The following is a 16,355-nucleotide window of genomic DNA, read 5'->3' on the forward strand; positions in this document are numbered from 1 at the left end:
CTGTTGAGTGGACCTCCCATTTTGTGTGTTTTGGGAAAGCGGAAGCGCACTATTATGAACGCAAACTGACGTCGTGTGTGGATTTAATATAGAAACAGTGAACTACTCTACACACACACGCGTCCCGTGACTGACAGATACAATATAATACTTATTGTATCAAATGGGGGTCCGTCTGTCCGTGTGCTAATGCATTCAACGTGGGGGGTCCGACTCCCACTCCCCCCTTAATGAAATGAAACGCGGTGGTTGAGATTGAGAAGAAGAACCACACAGTTCTTAGTGTGCCAAGTTGTCAACAATGGTCGCATAGCCTATTTTGTGCGCTCTGCGTCCCGGGGGGGGAGTTAAAGGAACACTCCGGAGTTGAGGGTGTGTGTGTGTGTGGTGCTGGGTTGGCGGCGCAGCGCCACCAGAAGACCCGGGTTGGACGTCGACAGCAGCGGGTAGAGAAAGAGAAACAACCCGAGCAGCCTCTCCAGTCCCTCTCCCTGTATAACTGTGCAGCGTTACTGCTCGCTGTCGAGGCTCGCTCTTTAGTCGACTAGTAAACGCACGCGCCTTCGGACCCGGTTGCGGACCCCTAGGGCTTCCCGGGTTGAGCGGGTTCGCTTCCCCGGCCGAGGCTACACCACCACACACCGACCCGACCAGCCATGGAGGAGGAGGGACGCCGGGGAGGAGGACCGACGCTCGGCGCAGTCTGTCTGGAATAACAACCTAAAAAACCCACCGCAGGTTCCGTCGCCAAATGGACGCGCACCACCACCACCACCAGAGCCACCGCTATTTCCACCCGGCCGTGATGGAGCAGGACGGGGAGACGGCGGAGAACCCCAGCAAGGCGGCGGAGTACCTCACGGAGCTCAACAACATCATCGAGACCCAGCAGCGGCTGCTGGAGCAGCAGAAGCACCGCATCCAGGCGCTGGAGCTCCAGGTGGCGGAGCTGTGCGAGGAGAACGGCCGCCTCGCGGAGCTCCATCGGCGGCATGTGGTGGCGGGCTGCTGCTGCTGCTGCTGTCACCCCGACACCAGCCCCACCACCACCACCACGGCACTGGGAGATATCGAAGAGAATGTCAGCCATGAAAAGTAAGTAGTTGTTGTTATTTATGTACGATGAGTAAGTTATTGTATTGAATGGAATGTCGGTGAAGTTATGATTATTGTTAGCCGACTATCATAGATTTATGTGATCGGGTCATAGTGACTTTTACTTTCACTATCTATGGTCATATGGTCATATGCAAATGTAAAAAATAAATAAAATATATAGTCTTGATCCAAGGCTAGATTATTGATAATATTTGGAACAATAACCTACAGGAGAAGTATATGAGTGGCATTTGGTGATGAATGGATGATAAATGGGAGTGAATGTAACTGTCTCAGAAGAGTGCACACTAGCCTATATAGAACCACATTTTTGTACTCTCTTATGACATTAAGGGGGATTTATGGGGTAAATTGACGCGTGTAAAGATGGTTTATATGGCTGTTGTTTATTCCATAATGGGTGGATGCTCAGCTCTCTTTTCCTGTCTGTCCACTGTTTCTCAATCTCAACACTATGATGAAGGGGTGGGGGGGGGGGGGATCTCGTCTCCAGCTATTTTAATATCACAGTTAGCCTCGTACAGTATCTACTTCAACTTTATGCGTGTTTTTCGTCGTAAATAATACCCTAAGTTCCTAACCCCTATTTCTTCACCATAGCCTATACACGAGTGAATGCATCCTCGACCGAATAATATCGATATAACTTAAATAACAAAAAAAATAAAAATATGATCTGTTTTCTGATGATTATGTGACGGTGGGTCCTTCCTTGGGGGGGAAATAAATAGGTTGAGATGAGAATGGCTGGTTTAGAGTGGCAGGGATTAATTCTCTCGCACGCACTCTATTTATTGCGTAACGGCATACAGTGGTGGCACTGGCTACTGTAAATTGAAATGATTCCGTTGGACTCGGACCGTACAGTGCAGCTGGAGGACCAGGCATGCGGAATGTCTGACATGTGCGTGCGTGCCTGTGCTGTGTGGGTGTGTGTTTGCTGTCACTCGGACATGGCTGGTTTAGCCTTATTAGCCTTATTCACACGGCTGCCATCTTGCCAGCAAGGTGAAACCTATAGGTGACACTTCCCAAGTTCCCATAGACAACCCATTCATCCAAACAGAAAAGTCCTCTCTAATTATATTAAAATCACCAACATTGCAGCTTTAGGGAAAGCTTGAATTATCCCCTTTCAATCTGTAAAAGTGTTTGTTTCATAAAAATCCACCGTAAACCTTTTATGAGCTATACTTCCTAATTCAAGAAATTCCTTGCAGATGATTTTTTTTTCTAAGTGCTGGAGTTTGGAAGCGCTCGTTGACAATCACTCAACGGCCCTGTTTTGAATGTGCACATAATGCAGGAGGCAGCAGGAGGTTGCTTAACTTGCTTTGCTGATAACGAGCGCTTCCATACTCTGATACTTCGAAAATAATCATCTGCAAGGAATTTCTCGACAGGAAGTATAGCTCATAAAATGTCTACTGTGGATTTTTTATTTATTTTTTGCTGGCAAGATGGCAGCCGTGTGAATATCATCAGTAGTGGACGACGGGCGTATACCTGGCTGTAGGCACGGCGGCCGACGCACGCTCATGTTGCGTAAAAAGCTGTTCTTTCTTCGGGTTGACGATTGATGGATTGTGTTGGTATTGATATTGAAGTGAATAAAAAGCCACACGGTTGGTTTCCACATCGAAGGAGACGCCTGGTTGGTTGTGATGAATGGGCTCCGTCGACACAAAGCGCTGCGTTGCTGAAACATGTGACGTTGCGGTCGGGTTGGAAACCTTGATTGATTGATTGATTGGTTGAACGTTTTATCAACAGTTTGTAGAATTAAAGCACAGTTCATTGGAAAGCACAATTCAATACAAGGTCTGCTAAGACTTGACTGTATGTGCAAAACCATTGCATTATTATTATTATTATTATCCTATGAAATAAATATGAAATAAGAGTGTGAGTCTATACTCTTGTCTTGTATGCTGAAGTTTGGGTAATCAATTTATGGAAAAAGGAATGGAATGGAATGGAAAATACTTTATTAATCCCAGAGGGGAAATTGATGAAGGAAGAGGTGTTTGGCTATATTGCTGAATGGGAACATGTAGCCTACAGGAAGGATATCTGTGCATGTGACTGTATTATACAGCCTGCATATGAACAGTATTCTCATTCATGTTCAGTTTGTTGAATGGCAGACTTGCAGTAGGCTATACAGCCCTAATCATTGGCTGCTTGCACACTGGCTTTGATCCAAGACGGTTTCATTCACCGTGAATCTAACTGGAACCTAGAGCTATGAATATGAATATGAAATACATTAATGAATGGATGGATGGATGGATGAATGAGGGAACAAATTAATGGATGGATTAATAAATAAGTGGATGAATGAATGTGATACGCGCAAGCACGCATGCACGCATGCATGCACGCACACACACGCACGCACGCCCTGGCACAAAATATTTTCAGGTGTGTGTGTGTGTGTGTGTGTGTGTGTGTGGGGGGGGGGGGGGGGGGGGGGGGTGGGTGGGGGGGTACATCATTAATGTGGGGACTGGGAGTCCTTCACATGAACATGTCTAACCACTGAATTAGATTTTTGTAGTCCACTCAAAGACTTGAATTAGTCAACGCAGTCAATGCCATTCTCCGGTCTCCTCTCTCTCTCCCTTATGACACCCGAGTGCTTCTGTGGCTAATGGGAAAAGAGGACCAGTGTGTGTACACACACACACACACACACACACACACACGGTCATCATTCACCACACTCATGTCGTGCACACTTTTATTCACCATCTGAAAAATGGATCGTAAAGCAAAAGCTAAACACACGCGCACACACGCACACACACACGCACGCACGCGCGTGCGCGCACGCACGCACGCACGCACGCACACACACAACAATGTGTATTATAATTTTTATGTCGTGGCTCCTCCGAGGCGAGCTGTCCAGTAGATAATCTCACTCAAGTTCATGAGAGTTGGGGGAAATGCTGTGTTCAGGTACGGCATGGAAAGGGAGCATTTGTATTTCTTTCACGAAAAGCTGCATTCATGGTCTGTAGTATTGATTGATTGATTGAAATATTTATTAACGGTTTGCAGAATTACAGTACATTTCAAGCACAAACTCAATACAAAGACTTAACTGTGAGTGGACGACCCAATTACACTTGTTTACAAGAGGGTCCACCTTGTTCAATTCATCAAAAGCGGTGCACGTCTGCACGATTATGAAATTATGACAGATATCCGATCTCCGATTATTTGCAGGGTCATATCTGCCGATACCGATATTTTTTTTTACTAAATGTTTCACCCAGTGTCAATTATCTAATGTAATCCTGGGCGCTACACTTCTTCTGCCAACCTGGGGGGGGCAGTGGACTGACATCATGCCTCCTTCTATGCATGAGGAGTCCAAGCTGCTTCTTTTCACCTGACAGGGGGGAGTTTCCCCGGCCGGACGTAGCGCGTGGAAGGAACACGTTATTCCAACCAGTTCCTTTCCCCTCCATCAGGCGCCCCGGCTGGCCAGGGGGAGGAAGTTTAGAGACCAGGATTACGGCATGTTTTTGTGAGGGTACCTACCCTAGGGGACACGGGGAGAACATGCAAACTCCACACAGAAGCCGATACCGATTCTGACCGATTCCGATATAAGGATTATATTAGTATTATTTTGAGACAGATCCGATACCGATATGGCCAATATAGCCGATTTCGATATGCTACCGATTATATTGAGCATCACTAGTCTGAATCATTATTTCGGGACCCATGTGTGGGTCGTGGGCCCATTATAATGGGTCACGGCGAGTACATTTAATTTTCTTTCCTAGAAAAACATCTTAACATGTTCAGAAATTAAATTAAGTTCAAAATTACATAACAAACACTTGTATAACAAACACTTTTAAGAAGTCGTGAAAAAGGCAGACGTGTGAGCTTGTAGATCTGCTATTTTCACCGCTTTGGGTCACGGGTAGACGCCGCATTTCTCTTTTGAGTCTTGAGTAAAATAAGTTTGGGCACAAATATTGTATGCATGCAGGGTCCTTTTTCTTTGTGATGGGGTTCCGCAGCCAAATCCACATTAATTTAGTCTTTAGGGGTTCTTGACAGGAGAAGGTTTGAGAACAGCCAGCAGGCACGACCAGTACTGCCTGATGGTATGGTATTTTAGACGGGGTCCTCAACACAGATACATTGTATAATACAGTTCACAAAACAATACAACAGTACAACCATACACACAGACAGGACAAAACAAAACAAAACAGAACAAAAGCTCTCCCAAAGATAGCTCCCACCCCACTGTTTCAACCCTAGAGTTCATATGGGGAAAAATATACCCCATTGCACAATAAAACCATGTTACTAAGCAAAAAACAAACAGGCAATACCAGCATGCATATGTGATAATGATGAACAGCAGCACCGAACCAGCAGGGAACACATATGAAGGTACATGCAGATCAGTCAGTATGTTATGTTTATGGAAAACAAAGACAACTGCCAAGAAGAGTACGTTAATTAGCGCGTAGCTAGCGCTGCGTGTGGCCCACAGGCCTGGAGCTGGGGGTGAGATCACACACATGGGATGGAATAGGTCCAGTTCAGACAGTCATGTACACCGGGAGGCATGGGGCCATAATCGTTATCATTTATCGTATAAAAAAAAAGTAATTTTAATTTAATTGGGATCAATTCAGTTTTGCTGAGCTGCATATCCGGCACCACTTAAGCCGTCTATGCTAGTGAAATGTCAACCAGATCACCAAAACCGCCTTTTTCTACCTCCGTAACATTGCCCGCCTTCGTCCCATGCTATCCCACACTGCCGCTGAAACACTCATTCATGCATTTATCACATCCAGACTCGACTACTGCAATAGCCTCCTGTATGGCGTCACCACCAAGGTCCTCAAAAAACTACAGTATGTTCAAAATTCCGCCGCCCGCCTGCTCACCAGATCCAGGGACCACATCACACCCATCCTCCGTGAACTCCACTGGCTCCCAGTCAAGTCCAGAATTGACTTCAAAATACTCACCATCACCTACAAAACCCTCAACAACCAGGCCCCCCTCTACCTCTCTGAACTCATCAACTGCCATGTCCCCTCCCGCTCCCTCAGGTCAAGCACTGCCAACCTACTGGAACCCCACAAATCCAACAAACGGACATGGGGAGACAGGGCCTTCGCAGTGGCTGCCCCTTCTCTCTGGAACTCACTCCCAACTCACATCAGAGCTGCCCCCACCCTCGAAATGTTCAAAAGCACACTCAAAAAAGGTGTTTTCAAACTGGCTTTCCCTACATAACCCCCCCCCCCCCCACACACACACACATACACACCCCCTTCTTGTTTGTCCCTCTTTTGATTTTGATTTCTAGTTTTTAACCTTTTAAACCTTTTTAAATAGTTTTAATAGTTTTCTAATAAATATGTCTGAACTTCTTTCTGTAAAGCGACTTTGGGTACCCAGAAAAGCGCTATATAAATCGTATATATTATTATTACTGTACCCTGTAAAGAGCACACTTAGTTCGCTCTTGCTTTTCTCCACACCGTGTTGTGAGCTTGTAGATTGCCTGTTTTTGTTGACCCCCTTCCCCCCAGAATTGGCATGCTGGGGTTCAAGTGGTTAACAAAAGTGTTGATCATATTTTCATTACAGCAACAATATAGTTTATTTTTGCCATGTTGTGACATGAAATGTTCATATATATATATTGTACCAGTTTGATGTCTCATTCAGGTTTCAGTTGTCAGCAGTGGCATGCTTGCAGGAAAACATTATTTGACAGTTGACTTGGTTGCACAGATGCTTCCTTATTACTGGGTTAAAAAAAAGGAAATTACTCCATTACTCCATTACTGTGGTTAGAGTGTCCGCCCTGAGAGGTCGGGGTTCGATCCCCGGCCGGGTCATACCAAAGACTGTAAAAATGGGACCCAGTGCCTCCCTGCTTGACACTCAGCATCAAGGGTTGGATTGGGGGTAAGTCCCTGCGACATACTAGCGTCATGTCCAGGGGGTGTACTTGTACATCAAGCTGCCTCACGCTACATAAACAGGAGATAGGCTCCTGCCCCTATGGGCCTCATGGCTCGGCAAGGCTACTTAAAGTAAAAGCAGCTCAGCCTCATAATTGTACTCAAGCATCAGTACTTTAGTACATCGTGTTACTTTCCACCATGCACGGCCATGCAGGGTCAAACCAACCGGCAACCTTCCGAATATTCCCCTTGTCTACCCACTGAGGTACGGCCGCTTTGAAGTGATATGATTTATGGCACGGTTTTGACGCGATAATATTTATACCATCAAAACAAAGCAGGGGCCAAGTTGGTGGGGGTGAGTGTGTGTGTGTGTGTGTGTGTGTGTGTGCGCGCACACACACACACACACACACACACAGATAGTACACTGGTCCTCTTTTCCCATTAGCCACTGAAGCAGTCGGGTGTCATAAGGGAGAGAGAGGAGACCGGAGAATGGCATTGACTGCGTTGACTAATTCAAGTCCTTGAGTGGACAAAAAAAATCGAATTCAGTGGTTAGACATGTTCATGTCAAGGACTCCCAGATTTGATTACGTACCCCCCCCCCCCCCACACACACACACACCTGAAAATATTTTGTACCACCCCCCATAACAGAGGATTGTCAAGATTAGTCAACATCATTAAAAAAAAGCAGATTAACAAGCTCTCACAGTGAGCTCACAACTCACTAGCCGTGGAGGAAAAAAAGGTCTTTAAAGGTAGTTCCACTGCTCCTCCTTTTTCTGGGGACCCCCTGGTGCACCCCCCACCACCCCTCAAGGACCCCCTGGGGGGTACTTTATGAACCAGCGGTTCTATTTTCTTTAGGCCACCACCTGTGCAAGATCTCCCATTCTCCCTATACGCTTCCATCTACACATCTAGACCTTAACTTATACCAGTAAACAAGTAGTCCTGCCTGTAACTCACAAGCCCAGTATCTCCACCCAACCAAGACGAGGACTAGCTCCTGTATCTCACGATGCAAGTGTCTCCTCGCCACACCGAGCGTGGAATGAATCCAGCACCAAAGAGTGGTAGAATTTGTAGTCTCTCTCATGCAGGGGGAGGAGAGGTATAGAGGGGGGAAGGACGTATATTATGACATGTCTAATGGAGTGTAACGTTAATCTTTGCTCTCCCGGCGTCCAGTCGAAGGCTCTCTGGAGCCGTATAGACATCCATCATCTGCTGGGTCACTTTCTGCTGATTATCGCATTTAACCCATTTTGGGCGGGAACCCTTCTTGGTGTTAGCGTTATGCTATGCTTTAGCTATTGAAAAATAGCAGATCTAAAAGCTCATAGCACGCCACCGAGTGGCGCCCTACGAGCTTGTAGGTCTGCTATTTTTGAAAAATCAAAGAACGACTGACAGAAACATAGCTTTTTCAGAAAACTGTCAGTGGTTCTCAAAGTTTTACATGTCAAGGCTCCCCAAAATTATATGTATTTGGCCACGGACCCCCCATCTCAAAATATGTTGTTCCAGGGACCCCCCAGAAGCAAAGGTTTGAGTTTAAAGCGTTCGCTGTGTGTGAAAGCATATATATTCAAAGATTTGTGCCGCCATTTTCACGATTAAAAAAAAATAGCAGATCTACAAGCTCGTAGCGCGGCACTCGGTGCCGCGCTATGAGCTTATAGATCTGCTATTTTTGCAACAGCTAAAGTGTAACAGTTATGGTTGTTTAAACGCTAAAAATGACACGACTGCGTTCCCGTCCTAAATGTCTTAACAAACAACACGGTCGGCTGATCCCCCGCCTGGCCTTGCATTCAGGGACACGAGGGACAGTCTTTCTTCTTTTTTTTTATATATATACTTTATCCCACGATTTTGTAACCCATTTTTCACCCCTGTGTCAATCATCTAATGTGATCCTGGGCTCTACACACCCTCCACCAACCTAGTCTCCATATATGGGGGACAAGGGGAGAGCAACGGACTTGAACTCATGCTTCCTTCATGCCTGAGTGTCCAAGTTGCTCCTTTTCACCTGACAGGGGTGAGTTTCCCTGGTTGGACGTAGCGCGTGGAAGGAACACGTTATTCCAACCAGTTCCTTTCCCCTCCATCAGGCGCCCCGGCTGGCCAGGGGGAGGCAGTTTAGTGACCAGGATTACTGCATGTTTTTTGTGAGGGTACCTACCCTATGGGACACGGGGAGAACATGCAAACTCCACACAGAAAGGCCCTTTCGCCAACCCCTCCTTCGGGTATGGGCACTGATGACACGGAGGAGGAAACACGCCGCCAGCACCCACAGCGCCCAGAGCGGGAATCTAACCCAGGACCTTCTAGCTATGAGGCGACAGCACTACCAACTGTGCCACCGTGCCCCTGAGGGACAGTCTTTCATCTGACCGCGGTGGTGGTCACCTGCTTGGCCTTGCAGTCAGGGTCACGAGGGACAGTCTTTCATCTGACCGCGGTGGTCACCTGCTTGGCCTTGCAGTCAGGGACACGAGGGTCAGTCTTTCATCTGACCACGGTGGTGGTCACCTGCTTGGCCTTGCAGTCAGGGACACGAGGGTCAGTCTTTCATCTGACCACGGTGGTCACCTGCTTGGCCTTGCAGTCAGGGACACGAGGGTCAGTCTTTCATCTGACCACGGTGGTCACCTGCTTGGCCTTGCAGTCAGGGACACGAGGGACAGTCTTTCATCTGACCACGGTGGTGGTCACCTGCTTGGCCTTGCAGTCAGGGACACGAGGGACAGTCTTTCACCTGACCGCGGTGGTCAGCCGCACGAGCACAACAGCTGACGTGGCAACGTGCAATGCCGCCCGCCACCGCTTTAACACAACGCAGGGATGTTGTGTGTTCTTCTTTTGCGCTTGTTGCTGTAGACCCCGGCCGCCTGTTTTCTCTTGCACAATCTGGCAACACGGCTGGCTGGCTGGCATATTTCCCGAACAATTCTCACAAGTGTCTATTTAGGCCTGATCACGATTCGAGCTCATTATGGTTATTTTGCATGATCGTTTTTAGAATAATTTGCGACACAGAAAATGGGTCACTCAGCGCATAAACAACAAGCTGGACGAAATTTACACAAATTTCCATATACCCAGACCGCCATTAAATGATTGAATACTTTATTAGTCATCGTTGTAAACAGCATGAGGTGCAGTCAGACATTTGAGCGAAAAAGATAACACAATAACAGAAACTTGTTGTGTTTTGTTCCCCCAGTTTTGGACATATTTTCCACAATATTTATCTAACTTGCTTCTGAAGAAGGCGGTCGCATCCTCGGACAGGCATTCTGGTGCTGGGTAGCCGACTTGCTCATCAGGTTCTTATCCTGCTGGTTAGACCCTTATTACCAGAATTGGGGGTTATTGTGCCTCAGTGTGTTAAATGTATAAGACATCTGGATCTTTTTTTCTGATGCAAGAAAGCTGAGGGCAGCGCCGAAATATGGCTGCAGCTGTGTAGCTCTAATTGTTGTAACTGCAATGAGTGCCTGCACAACAAGAATTTCACCCATGCTACTTGTAATGTGTTGTGACGATAAAGTTTGATTGATTGATTGGAGTCAAACTAAATGTAATGCCTTCAACTCCTAGAATTCCAAGTGCTTATCAGTGTGGGGCCCTGTTATGTGGGGGGTCCCCAGTGTGGGGCCCTGTTATGTGGGGGGTCCCCAGTTGAAATATGATTATTTTTAGGGGGGGGTCACACACCCTGAAAAGGCTGAGAACACCACGGCTCTAGAAGCTACGTAGCTAATAGAGTTAGAGTTAGTGTTGCCTCTGTAGTGTGAGAGCAGCTGTATAGCAGGGCGTGTTGCCTTTAGCCATCTAGAGGCACATAATCACTGTCTTCCATCACCTGATGCTGGCTCCCATGGGTGCTTTTTTTTGCCCACACATCAACCATTGCAGCCAGCGGCTCTACCGCACGCACGCGCGCACACGCGCACACACACACACACACACACACACACACACACACACACACACACACACACACACACACACACTGGCTGCACTGCACTGACAGCTCGAACTTGATTTATGCCAGCACTGTACTGTAAGTACTGTACTCTTAAGCCGTATTATGTAACCCGTTTACTATACAGATTGGACAAAATAAAAATGTATGTTCGAGTATGTTAATGAAAAATATAACCACGTATACAATCTGTAATAATATCTCTCTGTCTCTGTCTGTCTCTGTCTCTCTCTCTCTCTCTCTCTCTATTGAAGAAGGCAGTTGCATCTGCCAAAACGTTGGGTTTTATTCTCCGTGTCCTTTTCCAATAAAGTATCTGCACTTTGGCTACGACTACGAGTGTGTGCGGCCACCTTTTCAAGACTTCACATTTAGATTGTTCTACCGTGGACCGGCACCACTGCTAAGACTGGTGTGCGTTTAGCATTCTCCTGCACAGAGTATGTTAATACAATATAACGTACACAATCTGTATGGTAGAGTATGTTAATACAATAAAACACATGCAGTAATCCAATAGCAGATTTGCTATTATCAAATAGATTTAGTACCATTTTATACTTTTAATTTACTCGCAGTATTTTTAATACTTCTACTCTACACTTCTTCTCAGAGGCAAATACTGTATTGCCTTTGCAGTGGCAAATACTTTTTACTCTAATAATTTGGAATATATATTCAGTAATGAAGTTTTTGTTTTTGGAAAATGTATAGAGAAAGCATGGCAGTTATGTTGGAGAACGATGTATCCATGAGTAACTGTCTATTTGTGTATATGTATTATATGTACAATTTTGTGAGTGTCTTGTAAGCCCGTGCGGGCTGGGCATCTTATGATGTAGGACACTTTAATAAAAACTATCTATCTATCTATCTATCTATCTATCTATCTATCTATCTATCTATCTATCTATCTATCTATCTATCTATCTATCTATCTATCTATCTATCTATCTATCTATCTATCTATCTATCTATCTATCTATCTATCTATTCATATTGAACATGACATGTGCACATGCACACTGTGTGTGTGAGAGACATTTCTAGCAGCGCCATCAAAGCCGTTATTCAGTGATATGCTCAGACGAGCGTTCAGGATACCAGTCCTTTCATAGTTCAAACAGAAGCCTTTTCTGAAGCACTCTGGGTTTCACAGCAGAAAACATCTGCAGCTTAAATTATACTGATTTAACTGGAATATACTCTTAGATTACACCTTTTCAACTGAAATATATACTCTTAAATTACACCTAAAACTGTAATATACTCTTAAATTATAGCTATTTAAGTGTAACATACTCTTCGATGTTTGACGCCATCCTGTTTCTGCAGTGGTTTGACATGAATGTTGAGCTGAAAGGTCACAATTCTATTTCCCCCCAGAGCAGGCGCCACGCAGGCAGGCTCTAGTGGCTCAGTGGTGTAAATGTCAGCACATGCACCCAGGAGACCAGAGGGTTCAAGTCCGGGCCAGAACAGGAAAGTTAAATAGTGCAGCTTTTTAAAGGCGAATTCCGCCCAAGCCGTTTTCTTACTGTAATATGATTATGATAATCCATTGATCACTGGAAAAGTAGCGAAAAAACTAAACAAAAAAAGCCTCCATGCTGAGCGTTCATCAGCGTTTTACCCGCACGGCCGGTCAAACGCTATAGATCTCTTCCTCAATCGTGCAACAATTATTTCATTCTTTCTTTCCATCTGTTGGTAAATGGTGCATTTATATAGCGCCTTTATCCAAGGCGCTTTACATAGATTTGTGCATTACATTCACACATTAATACACCGATGCCGGAGGAAAGCATGCAAGGCACAGACCAACCGGCACATCGGGAGCAATCAGGGGTCCAGTGTCTTGCTCAAGGACTCTATTATTAATAAATAAATACATCATTCTTCCACCACTGTTGAAGGCCATATCTTGGCCTGTGTGACTTGAATGTGAAGAGACTCTTCTGGTTGGTTCTATTTATGCTCTTTCAGTCTCTCGCCACGTTAAGCGTGACTTCGTCTCGTGTTCCGACAGACTGGCTCCCAATTAAAACGCACCTGTGATGAGAAGCCGAGCGTTGTTTTATGCACTTGTCTGAGCGCTGAGCGTCTTGTAATGATCCTCTTCCCTGTAATGATCCTCTTAACACATGCTGTGGAGCTGTGTATACACACGCGTACGTTCAGCACGCATCACATCTCATAAGCACAGCTCTGTGTTGGAAGCTTGATTTACTTTGCATTCACTTTCTCTGTACTGATCAATACTATACTGTTCAATGTTGGCGGAGTTTTTGTGATAGAAACAAGCCATGAAAACAAGCACAAAAGAAGCGACTATATGAGTAAATTTGACTGAGGTGCTGCCATTGGATTCTTTAGAATTTTCGTGTTTTCATGTCATATGAAAGCAGGGAATCATAGCTTCAAATTGACATATTCGTTGTTCAGTTTTGGAGATATGGCTTATAGACTAATGTCTTGCAGAAAACAGCGAGTTGAGAAAACAGGCTTGAAAAGGTTCACTTCTGTGGACTCTTAACATTACACCTAGCTACATGTTTGGGCATTTATTTCATATTTACATGTCGATTTCAGCTCTGACACTTATTTCAGACATGCTCTATATGTGAAGAGTCTGCCTGTGCTATTAACTCATTTTGAAAAGGTGAAAAGCTGTAATTTGCGCGATGGCAGTCTCTCAGTCAAATCTGGTCACATATATACTCAATCATCGCTATACCTCGCTACTCTATCCCGGTTTCCTGTTTCTGATTGATTGATTGATTGATTGTGTGAGTGGCTAAGTGAGTTTAACGTCGTTTAATGCAATCAGTTAGGACTTTTCTGTTTAGATGTATGGGCTATCAAGGCCAGAAAGTAGTTTTTCTGCCACTCAACATGAGTTGAGTGGCTTATTTTGGTCTCCCAAATAAGCAGGCTGGGCAGATGCAGAGGGGGTTGCTTCTGGGACACCAGAATGCACTGCTGAGCCTACTGGAGACGTCGTGGGGTTAAATCAGCGAAACGTTGGTGAAAGTAGCACCCCACTTGACAACCCCTGTGAAGTGTCTGTCCAGCTGTCTCGACATCATGGTGCACAAGTCTTCCATCCTTAAGCATGCGGTCAAGTGCAAGCCTGGCTCAGGGAGTAGGACGCACCTGCCTTGCAGAATCCCTAGGCACTTTGGACTTCATGTCCTGTGTTTTTGAAATCATGTTCCCGCATAACTTCCGCGTTTGATGACGATGTCACGTGCATACCTTCTATAGCGCGCGTGCACGCACACGCACACAGAGAAAAACACTGGCCCGCCCTTGGGCCTCTCATTGTTTTCTTTGCGTGGGCAGCAGATGGTGACATGTGTGTTTCATGCCAGAGGTGAACTGCCATCGTCTCCCTGGAGGCTGGTGGTGGCTGAGCGCCCAGGCTCACAGCAGCACAGCCACAGTCACCAGTGGAGACGCCCAGCAGCCATCGGCCACCCATGGCAGATGTTTGGCTCCCACGCACTGGTGGACAAAGTATATATCGCTGCTGTCAGCCACAAACTTATCTTGTCTCCATATTTTAACTTTTTGTGTTGTTGTTTTTCCCATTTTGACCTGAGATCAGATTCTAAAAATGTCTTCTACATCGTGGCGTGTTTGGAGCTTGTTTTCACGTGGCTGCGGGCAATTAACCTTTTGATTAATGAGTAACATTCATGGAGTCTATAACCCAAACGCTCCCAGAGCTCTGTTCGTTCGTCGCCATGGCAAGAAAAACGTCAATCTATATCCAGAAGCTCCCTTTTTCTTTTATTTCTTTTCCTTCTTTCTATTACCCCTCCAATTATAGGACATCATTATTCATCATGCATCAACGTGTTCCTTTCATATACCAGGATGTTTTTGTAACTTTCTTCTGTCAAGAAAACAACCATGAACCATGAATCATTTCTACCCCATCAAGCTCTCGTCTGGTAGAAAAGGACAGCCAGATAATTAGCATTTTGTTTTCGTTTCGGGCTGATTGATGCTTCATTACCATTGGTTACCTGAGGGTGGGGTGCACCTGCCTAGACAGATGGTTACCTCTGATAGGTCTACTGTCTACTTATAGCCAACATAGTTACCTCTGATAGGTCTACTGTCTATACTTATAGCCAACATAGTTACCTCTGATAGGTCTACTGTCTATACTTATAGCCAACATGGTTACCTCTGATAGGTCTACTGTCTATACTTATAGCCAACATGGTTACCTCTGATAGGTCTACTGTCTATACTTATAGCCAACATGGTTACCTCTGATAGGTCTACTGTCTATACTTATAGCCAACATAGTTACCTCTGATAGGTCTACTGTCTATACTTATAGCCAACATGGTTACCTCTGATAGGTCTACTGTCTATACTTAGAGCCAACATGGTTACCTCTGATAGGTCTACTGTCTATACTTATAGCCAACATGGTTACCTCTGATAGGCCTACTGTCTATACTTATAGCCAACATGGTTACCTCTGATAGGTCTACTGTCTATACTTATAGCCAACATGGTTACCTCTGATAGGTCTACTGTCTATACTTATAGCCAACATAGTTACCTCTGATAGGTCTACTGTCTATACTTATAGCCAACATGGTTACCTCTGATAGGCCTACTGTCTATACTTATAGCCAACATAGTTACCTCTGATAGGCCTACTGTCTATACTTATAGCCAACATGGTTACCTCTGATAGGCCTACTGTCTATACTTATAGCCAACATAGTTACCTCTGATAGGTCCATACTACTTAGTAACCTGCATTCAGTGTTGATGACGATCTGAGGACCGAAACGTCCACTCTAGTCTGTGCTAGAGTTTTTTGCACTTTTGTAATTAAAACACTATTATTTTGCATCCGAAGACAAGAAGCATATAGACGTCTTTGTGTGCCGCCGTTTGCGAGGTAGCGCTTGCTCATTCTAGTTGACTAGTAAACTAGTCGACTAGTAAACTAGGCAACTAGTCAACTATAGTAAAAATCACTAGAAGTGAATGCCCTAACGTGAACCATGATGTCACACATCTTGCGGATTCATCGTTTTGCCCGTTTACATGGAGACGCAAGGCGGAGGAGCGTTTTCAAAGATTTCCATTCTGGAAGGAAGGAGTTTTCACTTTTGTTGCGTTTAATTTCACCCCCGAAAACACTTGTAGTCTAAAACGGACCTGTGCCAAAAGATAACTTTATCTTGCCGTTTTCTATGGAAAGTGTTCTCGTGTAAAAG

At 45.2% G+C, this 16,355-nt stretch overlaps 1 protein-coding gene across 1 annotated transcript in view; it reads left to right on the top strand.

Moving 5' to 3' along the window:
* The first annotated feature begins 683 nt into the window (after positions 1-683).
* LOC310863614 (IQ motif and SEC7 domain-containing protein 1-like) overlaps positions 684-16,355 on the top strand; it is a 194,964-nt gene continuing 179,292 nt past the window's right edge. The window contains exon 1 of the mRNA XM_083772076.1: positions 684-1,095. Within this exon, the coding sequence (XP_083628202.1) occupies positions 752-1,095 (344 nt within the window). The 5' untranslated portion in view covers positions 684-751. The remainder of the gene's footprint in view (positions 1,096-16,355) is intronic.

Source organism: Protomyctophum parallelum, assembly GCF_964188405.1.
Source record: "Protomyctophum parallelum genome assembly, chromosome: 8".
Lineage (NCBI taxonomy): Eukaryota > Metazoa > Chordata > Actinopteri > Myctophiformes > Myctophidae > Protomyctophum > Protomyctophum parallelum.